At 44.8% G+C, this 17,524-nt stretch overlaps 1 protein-coding gene across 1 annotated transcript; it reads right to left on the bottom strand.

Annotated features, from left to right (window-relative positions):
* Positions 1 to 3,533: 3,533 nt before the first annotated feature.
* On the bottom strand, positions 3,534 to 12,060 carry PSMD4 (proteasome 26S subunit ubiquitin receptor, non-ATPase 4). The gene is made up of 10 exons (XM_055312697.1): positions 11,981 to 12,060; positions 7,562 to 7,702; positions 6,448 to 6,562; positions 5,975 to 6,061; positions 5,686 to 5,754; positions 5,299 to 5,514; positions 4,810 to 4,918; positions 4,523 to 4,654; positions 4,380 to 4,447; positions 3,534 to 3,819 (listed from the first exon to the last, which is right to left on the bottom strand). The coding sequence occupies exons 1-10, from the start codon at positions 12,004 to 12,006 to the stop codon at positions 3,649 to 3,651; spliced, it is 1,134 nt and encodes a 377-aa protein (XP_055168672.1). The 5' UTR covers positions 12,007 to 12,060; the 3' UTR covers positions 3,534 to 3,648.
* Between the last annotated feature and the right edge of the window lie 5,464 nt (positions 12,061 to 17,524).

Raw genomic sequence — 17,524 nt, 5'->3', positions numbered from 1 at the left:
CACTAACCTTGAACGAAAATATTGAGAAATTTGACATTAAGAATTTAGTTCAAGGGCAGCCCTGGTGGCTCAGCGGTTAAGCACCGCCTTCAGCCTAAGGTGTGATCCTAGAGACCAGGGATCAAGTCCCATGTCGGGCTCCCTGCGTGGAGCCTGCTTCTCCCTCTGCCTGTGTCTCTGTCTCTCTCTGTGTGTCTCTCATGAATAAATAAATAAAAATTAAAAAAAAAATAGTTCACTAAAAACTACCTTTAAACTGAAAAGAGAAGTCATAAATAAAACATATTTGCAATATGTATAAATAATTGATAATTTAGTACCAAAAAGAGTTAATGAGTTCTTACAAAACAACAATAAGAAGACAACCCAACAGAAAAATTGACAGAAGACATGAAGAGAGGAAAAAAAAAAAGAAGACATGAAGAGACATTTCATAAAAATGGAAATATAATGACCTAGTTTTATAAACTACAAAAAGGGGCCCTTGCGTGGCTCAGCGGTTGATCATCTGCTTTTGGCTCAGGTCGTGATCCTGTGGTCCCGGGATTGAGTCCCACATTGGCTCCCTGCGTGGAGCCTGCTTCTCCCTCTGCCTATGTCTCTGCCTCTGTGTGTGTGTCTCATGAATAAATAAAACTTTAAAAATAAATAAAAATAAAAATTACAATAAGATCAATCTTATTAGTAATCAGGAAAATGCAAATCAAGACCACAATGAATTAATTTATCGTGATTAGATTGGCAGAAATTAAGATGTCTTTTTCTTTTTTTAAGATTTTATTTATTCATGAGAGGCACACAGAGAGACAGAGGGGCAGAGACACAGGCAGAGGAGCCTGACGTGAGACTTGATCCTGGATCTCCAGGATCACACCCCGGGGCTGAAGGCAGCGCTAAACCGCTGAGCCACCAGGGCTGCCCAGAAATTATGATGTCTTAATGATACCAAGGGCTGGAAAGGATGTTGGTAAATAGGAATTCTTATACCACAGGAAGAAGCGCAAATCCATACAGTCACTTTGAAAAACAACTGAGCATTATTCTTTAAAGCAGCCTAAAGAAACTCTTGCACATGTGCATCAGGAGGGATATACAGAACATTCCACTATAACCCTGTTGCTAATAGAAAAGTAATGGTGCGATGCAAATGGCCAGCAATGGGAAAAAGGATAAGATTATGGTACATTCACACCATGTAATACAACACAACAGGGTAAAAAGAATGAACGGCTATATACAACTTTGAAGAACTCTAGAAATGAAACGTTTGTTTAGAAAGTTCCTGGGCAGGGGGTGTCTGGATAGCTCAGTTGGTTGGGCATCTGGCTCTTGATTTCAGCTCAGGTCATGATCTCAGGGTTGAGATCAAGTCCTATGTTGGGCTCCACGTTCAGTGCAGAGTCTGCTTGAGATTCTCTCCTCCCTCTACTCCCCCTGCTTGTGCTTGCTCTCAAATAAAATCTTTTTTTAAAAAAGTTGTCTTTGGGGTACCTGGGTGGTTCAGTCAGTTAAGTGTTTGCCTTCTACTTGGGTCATGATCCTGGGAGTCCTGGCATCAAGCCTGCATCGGGCGCTCTGCTCAGTGGGGAGTCTGCTTCTCCCACTCTCTCTGTACTCTCTGCCCAGCTTGTGCACTTGCTTGCTTTCTCTCTATCTCAAATAAATACAATCTTTTAAAAAATGGTTATCTCTGAGGAGTACGTAGAGGTGGGTTCAAGAAGACATACACCAGCTTGCCTTTTTTTTTTTTTAAGAATTTATTTATTTATTCATGAGAAACATAGGCAGAGGGAGAAGCAGGCTCCCTGCAAGGAGCCCAACATGGGACTTACAACTGGAGCCAAAAGCAGATTGGCTTTTGAGGTTGTGAGTTCGAACCCCATGTTGGGTGTAGAGATTACTGTAAATACATACATATGAATAGTACTGACCTTTGGGGACTCTAGCAGAGCGGGACTGGCCTGGAAATGAGTGATTACACACATCTAAGTGCCCAAGGGAGCATGAACAAGGCCCTGTAGAAACAGAAGAAAGGGCCAAACCCTCACAGCCTCTGGGAACGCTCCTGGGAATAACATTTGAGCCCTGTAACAGGGCAAAACATTCATCAGCCAACAGGGAAGAGATGGGGTTCTAGAATATTCTGGGTCTAGACGTCTATCCATTCATTTACTAATAGACACAGGTTGCTTCCATTATCTTGACTATCGTAAATAATGTGAGAGGTGCACATATTTTTCAAGTAAGTACTTTTGTGTTTTGGGGTAAATACCCAATAGTGGAATTACTGGATTATATGCTATTTCTATTTTTATTTTTTTGAGGAACCTCCAATCTGTTTTCCACGATGGCACCAGTTTACACCCCAACCCACAGGGCACAAGGGTTCCCTTTCCTTCACATTCTTATCAGTATTTGTTGTTTTTTTGATATTAGTCATTCTAACTAGTATAGGTGATTTGCATTTCCTTGATGATTGATGTTGAGCATCTTTTCATGTGTCAGCCATATCTAGGTCTTCTTTGGAAAACTGTCTATCCAGGTCTTCGGCGCATTGTTTAGGGAATTGTTGCTGTTGGTGGGGATTGTGGTGTTGAGTTGTAGAAGTTCTTTATATATTTTAGATATTAACCCCTTATTGAATAGATCATTTGCAAATATCTTCTCCCATTCAGTAAGTTGCTTTGGGATTTTGCATTCTATTCTATAGCCTATAAAAAAACCCTCCTCTAAATGTGGGTTTACACACTTGCATTTAGAGATACACCATGTTTATCTTGTGGCTTCATAAACCCCACCTTGTGAAAGTCAGACCTCAAGATTCCCTGATCTTCAGTATTTTGATTGTTGCTGATTTTACCATCCTGTGCCACTTGCCCAACCAGTCTCTGACCCCTCTCAAGGGCCTCTGTGCCATCAGTACATACTTGTCCCTATTGACTGGAAACACCCCATTTCTTCCCTGTTGGCTGATGAATGTTTCGTCCTGTTACAGGGCTCAAATGTTATCCCCAGGAGCGTTCCCAGAGGCTGTGAGGGTTTGGCCCTTTCTTCTGTTTCTACAGGGCCTTGTTCATGCTCCCTTGGGCACTTAGATGTGTGTAATCACTCATTTCCAGGCCAGTCCCGCTCTGCTAGAGTCCCCAAAGGTCAGTACTATTCATATGTATGTATTTACAGTAATCTCTAAACCCAACATGGGGTTCGAACTCACAACCTCAAAATCAAGAGTCACATGGTCCTCAGACTGAGCCAGCCAGGCGCCTCAAGGCCAGTACTGTTTTCTACTCACCCCTGTGGCCCCAGAGCCCACCCAAATTAACTCTCAGCAAAGCTCCTCTTAATCAGTGAAACAGCCCCAGGGCGGAAGTGTCAGGAGAGACTGCCATGGAGATAGACGGAAAGGGATCAGATCGGAATTTAGAGGCCAGGTGCTACAGACACAGAGGACTCCACAGGGGACTCTCCTTGTGCCAGGCACTCCTTCCCTCCGTCACACTTAGAGCTACCACTACTGGAAGCAAAAGAGAAACCAAAGTTGCCAAGCTTTATTTCGGTTGTACTGATTACAGATAACATATCTAACTCTATTTCCCGCCCCACACAGTACAGCCCCCTGAGTAGGCTCAGCCACCCCTGCCCCCAGTCTCATTTCTTATCCTCCTCCTTTTTGTCCTTCTTGCCATCCTTGTTGGCCTGTGAGGCCAGAGAGCCCATGGCATTTCGAATAGCTTCGTTGTTGGGATCCACGCCTGGAAGGTTCTCCAGGACGCTCTGAAGGAACTCGGGGTCCTGCATCACATCATAATCATCCTCCTCCTGTAAAAGGGCAGTGTCACCTTGGGGCAAGGGCTGAGCTATCTGGGGAACCCGCTGCTGCCTGAACCCCTCTCCACTTGACTAGGGGTGGGGACACCTCTGGCCGAGGGCAAAAAGGACCATTCAGGAAAACCCCAGTGCCTATATATGGTACCAACTCCCATTTATTACTGACCAAACAGAAACTTGAACTTTGCTTCCTGAGCATACAGGATAAAAACAGATGCCACCAGGTTCAGATTTCTTGCTATCAGACACCCACTCCTTCTTCTTTGCCTTAGACCCTCTTTCACCCTCCTGGGAAGACAATACCTATCCACCTGTTTAGAATGCTCCCGCCAAGAAGGAAGGAAAATTAAAGATCAGGACACTTACGCAACCCAGACTGAGTTCATTCTATTGCCTTAACAGGGTTTACAAACAAGAAATGTGTATCTGTGTGTTTCTTTCCCTCTGCTCCTCATAAAGCTCATCTATGAAACCCTGAAGAATGGTTCCAGGCCTAGAGGGCTAGGGGACTTCAAGTGAGATCGGGGTGGGGAGTCACTGCTGGCCCTCACCTTGGCGGGCTCAGATGTGTCCATGGCTGAACTGGCATCGATGTCAGCTGATTCTGCCTGGCCGAACTCTGAGGAAAAGAGGTCTGTTCAGCTCCACTACCCAATCTCTCTGCCTGAGCACCAATTCCCCGGCCCTGGCTCACCTGCACCCTGCAGAGACATCTGCATGGCATAGGCAATCTGCTCCTCCTCAGTCATACTGCTTAGGTCGGGGAGCCCGCTGCGGCCAAACTCCTGCTGGCTGATGGTCATCTTCAGCAGGGCGTCATCAGAGTCTGGAAAAAGGAAGAGAGCGGCAGAGTAGAACTGGCGCTGTGTTCCACACAGACCCACCCCCAAACCGTTCCCCCAGCTCATACACGCCTATGCTGCCAGGCCTCCCCACCACTACTCCAGCATCTACGCCCGGCTCCCTGGCCCCATCCCTCACCTTCGGCCCCAGCCGTAGCAATCCCCGCCTCAGCAGCAGAGGCTGCAGCTGCCCGCCGGGCCTCCTCCTCCTGCCGCTGCCGCTGCTCTTCCATAGAAACACGGAGGGCCTGGCGAAGGGCAGGGCAAGGTTAGATGTTCCACCCCCCCTCTTCGCAGGCACTGGGAAGTCAGCTGAGGGGTGGGAAGGGAACATAAAACGGCAGCTTCTGGTCTGAGCACATGGGGAAGAACCTGGGGAGGTAAGAGGTGACAGGGAAAATGGAAGGAGTTGGGCAAAGCCTGGGGTTTGATCAGAAGTAAATAAGACAGTCCGACATCGGTTCCCCTACAGATCACACAGAATTAAGGGGAAAAGGGACCAAAAAGGAGTCTGGGAAAATAAATTCAGGACTGTCTGGGCCAAGATACGCTATGTGGCATGTGGGTCCTCAATACAGGAGGACAACATAGGACCCTTGGGCTCTACCTGAGGTCAACGTTTGCTCACCAGGGCCAGCTCAGGATCAGCACTGGGATCCACTCCGAATTCAAAGTCACTAGCACCAAGACCCAGCATGGCACCACCTTCACCAGCCAGAATTGGAGAACTGATGAGCGCATCAGCCAAGCTGGGCCCAGGGGGCACTGTCACCAGATGAGAACCGGTTCCATCTTTGCCATTCAATGTGTTTACAAAGGCTGTCAGCTTTTCTGTGTTCACCTCCTGGGGGAGGGAAGAACACAGGAGGCTCTCCTTCCCGCCCTACTCCCCTTCCTCTGTCATTTCAGCTCTTATCTGTAGCTACTGTCTCACAGCACAGGCACTCCTCTGGGTAAAGACTGTTCCATTTAATAACCAAATTGAGTCCATGCTCCCCAACCCGTCCTTACTTACCTCTTCCCCAAAATTGATAATGTCAACATTTACTTTCTCCTTCTTGAGACGTTTAGCCAGTTTCACCAGCTAGGAAGAGGGAAGATGAGGAAATCTGTTCCATACCATGAGGGGAAATGACACACCTCACAAAAGCATACAGAAATCGGTTAACCTCCCCGAGGCCCCCAACAGAAACACTGAATTCTGCACATCCACCTTCCCCAAAAATGATGAATCCAATGCCTAAGGCTCTCCTAAGGCCCAAGAGACCCCACTGCCACATTCCCCAGCTGTCACCTGGACTCACATCCTTCTCGTTGTCCTCCACGGGGCTTCCCACGAAGGCAATAATGCGCATCTTGTGATTTTTGCCCTGCCTGTGCTTCAGAGCCAGCTTGTAAAGGAAGGGGAAGTTCTTACAGTCAGCCAAAGGAATCACTTAGCTCGCTCCTCTGTTACACTGTTTCTTTTCTTATAGTTTCTATGTTCCTCCAGTCTATTCATGTTCCTACAAGGTCTAACCCCTTCTCCACCCTTCCCTCCTTGCTGTGCCTTTGTCGGGACAAGGAAGAGGGGCTAAGCCTTAATTCCAGGGGTCTTTTCCTTCACCCATCACCAGTCCTGGAATTCATCCCACCATATCCTTTCTACTCCTTTCTCTGGGTCACTTCTCTTCCCCTCCTGTGGTTCTAGCTCAAGATACTAGGGAAGAAATGAACAACATCGGGGGCAGAACCTCAGAACAAGGAGGAACAATCAAAGGGATCCAGTAGGACTCACATGAGCCACGCGGATACCAGTGCAGAAGGTGATCTTGCCCTTGGGTTGCACAGTGTGGAGCTTGGAAAGAATGCGGCCGGTGTCAGGGGTGAGTGTGGTCAGCACTTCACAGTCACTGGGAGGTAGGGAAAGAGTTTCTATAATTTCAGGTCAGGACAAGTGCCTCCAAACCTGTGTTTGACTCATCTTTTCTTTTTTTAGGAAGCTCTACACCCAACATGGGGCTTGAACTCATAACCCCAAGATCAAGAGTCACATACTCTACTGACTGACCCAGCCGGTTGCTACTGACTCATCTTTTCTTTAAAGACCTTGATAGTAACTGTAATCGCTACTTTTCTTAATCAAACATTTACTGTTTAGAGAGTAGATCTTAAAAGTTCTCATTATAAGGAAAGAAAAATTTGTAACTATGTAAGATATGGCTGTTAACTAAACTTACCACAATCACCATTTCACAACACATACACGTATCAAATCATTATGTTGTATACCTTAAACTGATGCTGTATGTCAATTGTATCTCAATAAAATTGGGGGGGGGGGGAATCTAGTATTTAGTAGATATGAGCACAGAAAGTAAGGGGTTGACTTTGTAAAAAACTTGCCCTCTTCCTCTCAATGTTTCCCTTGAACTCTTCTCATGTTATCCTGTTCTCAGGGCCCCAAGAATCCAACTGTGGTGGACGCTTGAGTATGTCTCCCACCCACTCCATTTCTAGACCCACGTGCCAGCTAACAACATTTATACTGGGATAGGAGGTTACTCATTTGAGGATTATCAGTTCCTAAAACAAATAACTTTTGGGGTAAAAGGATGTATAATACAGGCCCTGGGGACTTTTACCCAAAATGACTTCTCATTTTACCCAATGACTTCTCACTGACTTTTAAATATACTGTGAAATTTCACCCCAGATTTAGTTTCATAACTGTACTAAATTCAGATTAATATTAAACTCATGTTGCTATTTATATTTCTACTGGATAGTGAAGAACATAGTCTAGAAAAGGCTGATGGGCAAATGCAAAGTTCAGCAACCTAACACAACCGGTCACATGTAAGAAACTACCCACCCACCTACCAAGCCCCTTCCTCCTCTGCCCCATGTACTTGGCCAGTGTGATGAGGCCCACGTTGTTTTCAGGGTTGCTGCGGGTCTTAGAGTGACAAACTATGTTGACAGCATCTTGTTGGGCCTGCAGCCGGGTGGGTAAGAAGTCCCCATTCCGCATATACTCACTGTTGTCCACACTGTCAGATTAGGAGAGAAGAAAGAGAAGACATATTGCAGGATCTCTGAGACAGTCTCTCTAGTTTCAGGGACCCCTTACCCCTACCCCTACCCCAACACTTCTCTGAGGAACACTGTCATGCATAGCAGTGGCTCTCAGTCTCTGTGAATCACACAGAACCACCTACAAATTACACACACACACACACACACACAGACTGTCAAGCCTTACATTGAACTTACTGACTCAAAATGACCAAAGGAGAGGTGCCCGGGTGGCTCAGTCAGGTGCACAGCCAACTACTGATTTCAGCCCAGGTCATGATCTCAGGGTTGTGAGATCAAGGCCCCACATCGGGCTCAGCAATGGGTGTGGAGCCTGCTTAAGATTCTCCTTCTCCCTCTGCCCATCCCCCCTTCCTCTCTTAAAAAAAAAAAAAAAGGAACACCAAACATTGCAATCTGTTCATGTACCACAATCACCTTCTTATAAGCTGCAGTTCAGTGTTATTAAGCACTGTCATGGATGAATATTCTAACTTTGCCTTCAAAATAGAAGTATTCCAAAGGTAGAAAATACTTATAAAATACATGCTTGGCAGCACTGAGTGCAGGAAAGCACAATACAATCATCTGGTTAAATGTTTAACAGCGGGCAGCCCAGGTGGCTCAGCGGTTTAGCACTGCCTTCAGCCCAGGGCATGATCCTGGAGACCTAGGATGGAGTCCCACACTGGGCTCCCTGCATGGAGCCTGCTTCTCCCTCTGCCTGTGTCCCTGCCTCTCTTCTCTCTCTGTCTCTTATGAATAAATAAACAAAATCCTTAAAAAAAAAAATGTTTAACAGCTTAGACAGCTGGACCAAACTATAAAAATGAGGTTTCATGGATCTGGGGTCTCACTTCTTTTATCATTGCAGTTTTTCCCAATCTAAGAAATCCAGATAATGTGAAATACAAGCTCTGGCTTCTCAGAGACCATAAGAAGGCAAGAAAGTGAAGCAGTTATATAACCCCCAAACAGGATCAATTCCTGATGAGATTGCTTAGAACTCTAATTGTCAATGATTCCATCTATGTTGCTGGGAGGAAGATGTCCTCCCAGATGAGACACTTCATTTCCACTGGCAAACAAAATATGGGCTGGGGGCCATCTTTTTCTTAGTATCCTTTAAATGGCAATAAATAGAAACCAAAAATGATGAAGAGAGGTAATTAAGAAACTACTGAAAGAAACAGAAAAGGGGGGATCCCTGAGTGGCGCAGCGGTTTGGCGCCTGCCTTTGGCTCAGGGCGCGATCCTGGAGACCCGGGATCGAATCCCATATCGGGCTCCCGGTGCATGGAGCCTGCTTCTCCCTCTGCCTGTGTCTCTGCCTCTCTCTCTCTCTCTGTGTGACTATCATAAATAAATAAATTTAAAAATAAAAAAAAATAAAAAATAAAAAAAGAAACAGAAAAGGGGTAAAGGGCGGTGTTCAGGTTCAAATCCTCAATCTGTTACTTATTAATACTATGATCTGAAGAAGTTACTTAATTTCTCTAAGGTCTAGTTACTTCAATAAAATGTGTTTCACTGTATGTAGGTAAGGTAGGCTTACAGGATTGCTATGATGATGAAATGCATAGAAAGTACTTAGCACAGCGCTAAGCATGCTAATAGGAAGCATGAAACATTAATTCTCATAGTGAAAACTCAATTTACGTAGAGGTCAAGGCTGACTCTACTGACCATGCATTATATTCTTTTTTCCCTGATACACTCTTTCTGATTTTCACCCAGTGGAGAAGCAACAGCTTCTCTAGCTTCAAACATAGTAGTGAACCAAATATAAAAAACAATGGAGGCTTTAAAGACTGTCCAGCTGGAACAGCTACCAAGTTTAAGAGCTGTGGACAAGAGCAGCAGATGGATGACAGCTGGAAGAAAGGCATCAGAGTAAGCAAGGGGACTTGAGAGGTAGGGGAGAAAGACAGTGGGGAGTGTGGCTTCAGGGCTCACACTTCGTCATGCATCAGAACACTGGGAGGGGAGGGTAGTATGGTGGTATTAAAAACACAGATGACTTAACACCTAAGTACGCATCCCTAAAAAAGTTTAGTTTTTCTACTCTTGACATATATATGAATTGAGTAATATACCTATTTCTTGACTACTTTTGTTCGATAGTATATAATTCCTCCCAACAAAAATTCATCTCAAAATAAGGGCTTATGGGACACCTGGGTGGCTCAGCGGTTGAGCATTTGCCTTGGGCTCAGGGTGTGACCCTGGGTCCAGGGATCCAGTCCCAACTCCCCTGCAGGGAGCCTGCTTCTCCCTCTGCCTGTGTCTCTACCTCTCTGTGTGTGTCTCTCAATAAAATCTTCAAAAAATAAAAAATAAGGGCTTATGATATTATCTAGCCATTCCATAAAGTCTTCATTTAAAAACGAATACAGAAAGGGACTCCTGGGTGGCTCAGCAGTTGAGCATCTGCCTTGGGCTCAGGGTATGATCCTAGGTCCAGGGATCCAGTCCCACACTGGGCTCCCTGCATGGAGCCTGCTTCTCCCTCTGCCTGTGTCTCTGCCTCTCTGTGTGTGTGTGTCTCTCATGAATGAATGAATGAATGAATGAATGAATGAATGAATGAATAAATAAATAAATAAATAAATAAATAAATAAATAAATAAATAAAAGAATACAGATGCCTGGACTTCCCTGGCTGGGAGTCTGAATTCACAGATGGAGAACAGAGTCAAATACCTGCAATTTTTAACAAACTCCTCCACAGAATTTTGATGCACAGCAGAGCATGAGGCTCTACAGAAAAAAAAAAAAAAAAAAAAAAAAAAAAGCAGTGGCTCTCATCATTATTCTGTGCCTAGGCTATTACAGTTGATCACCAATATGTCTCTCTGGGCCTAATATTTCTTCCTATACATCAACCCAGGCCATTTTTTTTTCTTTTTCTTTTAAGTTTACACACCCAGCGTGGAACCCAATACAGGGCTTGAACTCCTAACTCTTGAGATGAAGACCTGAGCTGAGGTCAAGAGCCAGACACTTAATCCACTGAGCCACCCAGATGCCCCCAGGCCAATATTCTTAACTGCCATTTTGTATACAGCCCTGTCTCCACCACGCTCAGAACTCTTTCAGAAGTCCTCTATTGAAGGGTACCAGAGTTCAACATCTTAGCTTGACATTGTGGTTTTCTATCTTTCAAAGAAAGTATCTTAAACCAACCACCTTAAAACCAAGTCACAGTAGCCTATTTCCAAATCCCTAACCACACATTGGGCATTTACACTCCAGCAGCTGTTTCTCCCCTTGCCCCTATCTGTCATGGTCTCTCCTCAGCATTTATCAAAAAGTCCCTTCAAGGTTTCTCTTAAATCCCCTCTTGAAGACTCCTCAAGTACACTGCAACTAACAGATGTACAGTGCTATCCAGTTTATGGAGTACCATCACAAACATTTTACCTACCTGTGTTATAAGGCAAGTGGAGGTCATGATTATTCCCCATGAGAGATTTACTACATTCTCAAGAACATGCAGCGGGTAAGTAGCAGAAATTTGGGATTTTTTATTCCAAATTCTGTTCTTTTCTACCGTAATATGCTCTGTCCCAGAAGTTACCAGATTTAGCAAATAAACAAATAGGACTCCCAGTTAAATGTGAACTACACATAATTAACAAATAATCCTTTAGTATAAATAGGTCCTGTGCAATATTTGAGACATACTTACAGCCACGTTTTATATTAAAAACTACTACTTATATGAATTCAAATTTAGCTGGGCATCTTCTTTATATTTTATCTGGCAATGTTATCCTTCATTCCCTGCCCCCCAAAGAAAACTCTTAGGTGGCTGTTCCATCCAACTGGCAATTTGTGTTTGTGTTCTATTCCATACTATATTCTACTCTTATACTTTGAAGAAACTGTTGAAACCTTGCAAAAAGTGTGTCCTCCGCTTGGGGCAGATAAACCTGAGAAGCAGGACTCTGGCTACCTACAGAGAGCAGATCTGGGGCTGGCCTTAAAACGACGCTAAAAGGCAGCAAGGAAGCAGGGATCGGCCGGTAAATCACTGACAGAGGCCTGATTGGGGGGGGGGGGGGGTATTCGGGGCCCGTCCTCCGCTCCCGAGCCGGAATGACTCAGGGAGTCGACGGGGCGCCTTTCTCCCTGGACCAGGGCCGCATCTCACCGAACGGCACCCCACCCCCACCCAGGCCCAGCCGGCCTCGCGCGACACGCGCCCCCACTCAGTCCCGCCCCTCACAGGTCCCGAGGTAGCTCCTCACCAAACCATAGTGCTTTCCAACACCATCTTTCCAGCTTCCTCCCTTTCCGACCGGTTCTTCTAGACTGCCCAACAACAAATCCTTCCATTGGCCCAGCGCTTACCACCAATCACAGGCCTCGCTCGGCCAGCCGCTTCCGCTCCCCTCCGCGTTGCTCTCTGGGAGTTGTAGGCACCGCCCAAATAAAAGGATATGTAAGGGACGGCCGGCGCACATCTTTCCCTTGTCTTTCCTTCCTTCCCTGGTTGAATTCCCTGTTGGCGGATCTAAGAGAAGCGGTGGAGGAACCTTTGAAATTGCTGTAGATGAGGCTTTTGGGTGGCTTGGTGGTTGAGCGTCTGCCTTAGGCTCAGGTCGTGGTCCCGAGGTCCTGATACCGAGTCCCGCCTGGGGCTCTCCGGAGCGAGCCTGCTTCTCCCTCTGCTTGTGTCTCAGCCTCGCTCTGTGTCTCTCATGAATAAATAAATAAAATCTTGAAGGAAGGAAGGAAGGAAGGAGGAAGGGAGGGAGGGAGGGAGGGAGGGAGGGAGGAAGGAAGGAAGGAAGGAAGGAAGGAAGGGAGGGAGGGAGGAAAGGAAGGAAGGAAGGAAAAGGAAAGGAAGGAGGGAGAAAAAAAAGCAGGGAGGGAGGGAGGAAGGAAGGAAGGAAGGAAGGAAGGAAGGAAGGAAGGAAGGAAGGAAGGAAGGAAGGAAGAGGAAAGGAAGGAGGGAGGAAAAAAAGCAGGGAGGGAGGAAGGAAGGAAGGAAGGAAGAGGAAAGGAAGGAGGGAGGAAAAAAAAGCAGGGAGGGAGGGAGGGAAGGAAGGAAGGAAGGAAGGAAGGAATTGCTGTGGATGTGTCTGCCAGCATCTTCATTTTTTAGAAAGTGGTGGGATGAGTAATGAAATTCCAGCTCCGTCACTTCCCCATAGTGCTTTGTGCACCTAACCACTAAGCCCTTTTCCTCTCAAATTTGATTTCTCTCTCTCCCGTTTAATTAAGGGTAAAAAAGGTGTCTTAATCTGCAATTCCCTGAGCCCAGTATAGAGCCTGACACATGGTTGGAACCCAGAAAATGTTTGACCAACCAATTCTTGTATAACTAACTCCCAAAAAAGAGGAGACAAACTGGTAAACCATTTTGATTTGTTAATCAAGAATAACATTCAAAAATGCTTTGGATTACCTTCCCCTACACACACGAAACTGAAAATTCTAGGTCTCTCTCTCTCCTGGAAGGCAGAGGGAAAGGAAAAAGACACCAAGCATGGCTACAGAATACCATACTTGGAAATGGGGGACAGGAGTGTTGTGGATATTACCTAGATGTTGGTTTTAAATGTTTTTTGCTTATTTGTGTTTGTGTTTTTGTTTTTAGAGAGGGGGTGGAGGGGCAGAGAGAGAGGAAGAGAATCTTAAGCAGCCTCTACCCCAGTTCCTCCCGCGTGGACCCCGATTCTGGGCTTCATCTCACAATCCCACAATCATGACCTGAGCAGAACAAGAGTCTGAGGCTTAACCAACAAAGCCACCCAGGCACCCCTAGAGATTGGTTTTAATAGCTATGTCAAAAGTTACTGGTAACCATCAGAGCTTGAATAGGAGTAAAATCTCCCTATCAGGGGGGGGGGGGGAAGCTGTCAATATAACCATAGACAGGAAAGGGTAAACAAAGCACAGAAAAATAATTAGTGGCAAGTTCAAACATAACCAAAATATGTTCAAACAAGACAAGAAATACATTAAAAAATATATCTACACAATGTAGAGACACACCAAACTAAGTGATACAAGGTAAAAATAAAGGGAAAGTGTGAAAAAAATTAGTAATAACAAAAAAACATGTGTAGCTATATTAATATTGCACAAAACGCAATCAGCAAAAATAGCTGAGATCAGATCAGGAGAGAGGTATTTCAGGGACACCTGGGTGGCTCAGCGGTTGAGCATCTGCCTTCGGCCAGGGCACAATCTTGGAGTCCCCGGATGGAGTCCCACGTCGGGCTCCCTGCATGGAGCCTGCTTCTCCCTCTGCCTGTGTCTCTGCCTCTCTCTATGTGTCTCTCATGAATAAATAAATCTTTTTTTTAAAGGGAGAAAAAAATAAAAAAAAATTTTTAAATTTAAAAATAAAAAAAAAGGAGAGGGATATTTCATAAAATATAAAACTCATCAACAACAACAACAAAAAAAAAATGCTCTGGGTTAATCAGGATAATACAGCTCCAAAGACAAGTTGACCATCAGGGATAACTATAAGTTAGTATTCTTCTAAATGTATATGAAGACAAACATTGAACCCAAACAAAGGGCCTAGAAATTGAATGTTCTGGAATGTGTCATCACTGTTCTGGGAAACCATGATCCATGATACCTGTGCGAGAAGTGTCACCTTCTCAGCTTTAGTCAGATATTTAATAAGTTGTAACCAGTGCTTAGTTAGTACTCTTTTTTTTTAATTTTTATTTTTTATTTATTTATGATAGTCACAGAGAGAGAGAGAGAGAGAGGCAGAGACACAGGCAGAGGGAGAAGCAGGCCCCATGCACCGGGAGCCCGACGTGGGACTCGATCCCGGGTCTCCAGGATCGCGCCCTGGGCCAAAGGCAGGCGCTAAACCGCTGCGCCACCCAGGAATCCCAGTTAGTACTCTTTTTAAAAAAGATTTTATTTATTTATTCATGAGAGATACAGAGAGAGAGAGAAAGAGGCAGAGACACAGGCAGAGGGAGAAACAGGCTCCATGCAGGGAGCCTGAGGTGGGACTCAATCCCAGGACTCCAGGATCACACCCTGAGCCGAAAGCAGGCGCTAAACCGCTGAGCCACCCAGGGATCCCCTTAGTATACTTTTAAAAGTATATGGAGATATTGTAAAGAATACAAAATATAGTGACCATTAAAAACTGAGGTAATGGGATGCCTGGGTGGCTCAGCGGTTTAGCGCCTGCTTTCGGCTCAGGGTGTGATCCTGGAGTCCTGGGATTGAGTCCCACCTCAGGCTCCCTGCATGGAGCCTGTTTCTCCCTCTGCCTGTGTCTCTGCCTCTTTCTCTCTCTCTCTGTATCTCTCATGAATAAATAAATAAAATCCTTTAAAAAAAAACTGAGATAATGGAGAGTACCTGGGTGGCTCAGTCAGTTAAGCATCCAACTGTTGGTTTTGGCTCAGGTCCTGATCTCATGGGTGGTGGGATCAAGTGCCATGTTGAGCTCTGCACTCAGCAAGGAGTCTGCTTGAAGATTCCTCCTTCTGCCCCCTCCCCACTCTCTATCTCAAATAAATAAATAAATCTTTAAAAAAATGAGAGTGAAAAATAGGTGCTATATGATTGACTTAATTCAACCTGGAAAATGGAGAACATACTGTCTTTGAACAGGATGTCCTGTTAGCATTATGTCAGAAGCTACAGTTAAAAGATATGTGAGTTGTAACAATGCACATAAACGATGAAATCTGATAGGATCACGTTTTTGTAAAATAAGAGTTCTGTAATGAAAAAAGCAAAAATGAAACCATTCATTTTACCTGTGATTCAGGTACTATTTTGGGCACTTGGAAGGGAACAAAACAAAATCCTGCCCTTGTGAAGCTTATATTTTATGGGAAAAGGCAGAGAAATCAATAAGCAAGTAAATAGATAAATAAAATATAAACATTAGGTATTTATATAATTTAATACTCATTTATATAGTATTAAAGTTTATATTTTTAAAAAATTATTTATTTATTTATTTGACAGAAAGAGCAAGAGAGCACAAGCAGGGGAGTGGCAGAAAGAGGGAGAAGCAGGCTCTCCACTGAGCAGGGAGCCCAATGCTGGGCTCCATCCCAGGACCCCAGGATCATGACCTGAGCCAAAGGCAGACACTTTAGGACTAAAGGTACCCCTAAAGTTTACATATTACCTTATATGTTAAATTTATATATAAACATATATATAATATGTTGCATCATATTAAAATATATACAAATTTTTAAAATATATACAATTTTATTCAAATAATGGTGATCACCTCAGAGAAAAATAAACCAGTGTGGATGAGGTTTCTATTTTATATAAGTAGGATATTAGGGAAGCCTTACAGAGACCTAAACAATACCTAGGGGAGGGGTGCCTGGGTGGCTCAGTGGTTGAGCATCTGCCTTTGGCTCAAGTATCGAGTCTCACATCGGGCTCCCTGCAGGGAGCCTGCTTCTCCCCTCTGCCTGTGTCTCTGACTCTGTGTGTCTCTATGAATAAATATTTAAAAATAACAACAACAACAAAAAAAACAATACCTGGGGGAAAGAGCAAGTGGAAATGCCCTGAGGCAAGAGTGTATTTAGGAACATGGAGTCCAGAATGTAAGGGCAATCTGGCTGCGACATCTGTCACCCCATTCATCGCCAGGGTTGATTTGGCTGATCTGGCTGCCTAGGTGGGTGTCCCCTTCCTCTGTCACCGCTCCATGTGCATCCCTCCCAAAGCTACTGTGCCCTCAGGGGAAGAAGATGACCATCCCCAATAGAGGAGGACCGTTCTTCAGTCAAGGGTATACAAGTAGCAAAACAAAATCCTGCATTCCCATCTAGTGCTCCCCTGCTAGAACCTCCAAAAAAGCTCTCAAGAACATGGAGTCCAGTAGAGATGGGAGTAGAGGGAGAGAGGGAGAGAAGAAAAAAGCCAAAGAAGCAAAGGCAGTAAATAGGTTGGTATATAGCCTAACATCATTTTAACGATTCTGTGTGAGATAGATGCTGTTGGAAAGTGTTCAACAGAGGATTGACAGGATCTGATGTAGTGTTTTAACAGCATCACTTTGGCTACTGCATTGAGAACAGACTGTGGGCAAAAAGAACAGGAGATAAACCAATTAGGAGACTACTTCAGTGATCAGATAATATGATGGTGGCTTATTCTAGTGTGGTAATAAGAGGTGAAATGGTGACGTGTGATTGGAATTTGAGTATTCCGTAAGATACAAAACTTACAGAATTTGCCAATGGATTTAATAGAGGATGTAAGGGAAGGGAATGTTAAGATACCAGAATTGGTTCTAGACAACTAGAGAAATATAGTCACTGTTCTTTTAAGTAATTATTATTTTTAAAGATTTTATTTATTTGCAAGAGAAAGAGAGATCAAGCATGAGGGGTGGGGAGGGAGGCAGAGAAAGAAGCAGATTCCCCACTGAGTGAGGAGCCCGATGCAAGGCTCAATCCCAGGATCCTGAGATCACGACCTGAGCCGAAGGCAGATGCTAACTGACTGAGCCACCCATATGCCCCTTATTATTTTTTTTAACTAGGCTCCATTGGGCAGCCCTGGTGGCTCAACGGTTTAGCACCGCCTTCAGCCCAGGCTCCATGCCCAAAGTGGGGCTTGAACTCACGACCCTGAGATCAAGAGTCATATGCTCTACCAATTGAGCCAGTCAGGTGCCCCCTCACTATTTCTGAAGATGGGTTAGGAGGGACAGGAACCAGAAATTCAGCTTTGATCATGTTAGGTTTAAGATATCTATTAGAGGCAGCCCGGGTGGCTCAGTGGTTTAGCACTGCCTTCGGCCCAGGGCGTGATCCTGG

Source organism: Nyctereutes procyonoides, unplaced genomic scaffold (genome assembly GCF_905146905.1).
Source record: "Nyctereutes procyonoides isolate TBG_1078 unplaced genomic scaffold, NYPRO_anot_genome, whole genome shotgun sequence".
Classification (NCBI taxonomy): Eukaryota; Metazoa; Chordata; class Mammalia; order Carnivora; family Canidae; genus Nyctereutes; species Nyctereutes procyonoides.
This window is presented reverse-complemented; position numbering and strand designations above follow the sequence as displayed.

What these genes read in the sequence shown, in the direction of transcription:
- PSMD4 (XM_055312697.1), bottom strand. Translation starts at nt 12,006, where the DNA reads ATGGTGTTGGAAAGCACTATGGTTTG. An exon ending in GATGTCTCTGCAGGGTGCAG is followed by an intron (nt 4,448 to 4,522) that starts GTGAGCCAGGGC and finishes TCTTTTCCTCAG; the next exon opens with AGTTCGGCCAGGCAGAATCA. An exon ending in ACACATCTGAGCCCGCCAAG is followed by an intron (nt 3,820 to 4,379) that starts GTGAGGGCCAGC and finishes GCCCTTTTACAG; the next exon opens with GAGGAGGATGATTATGATGT.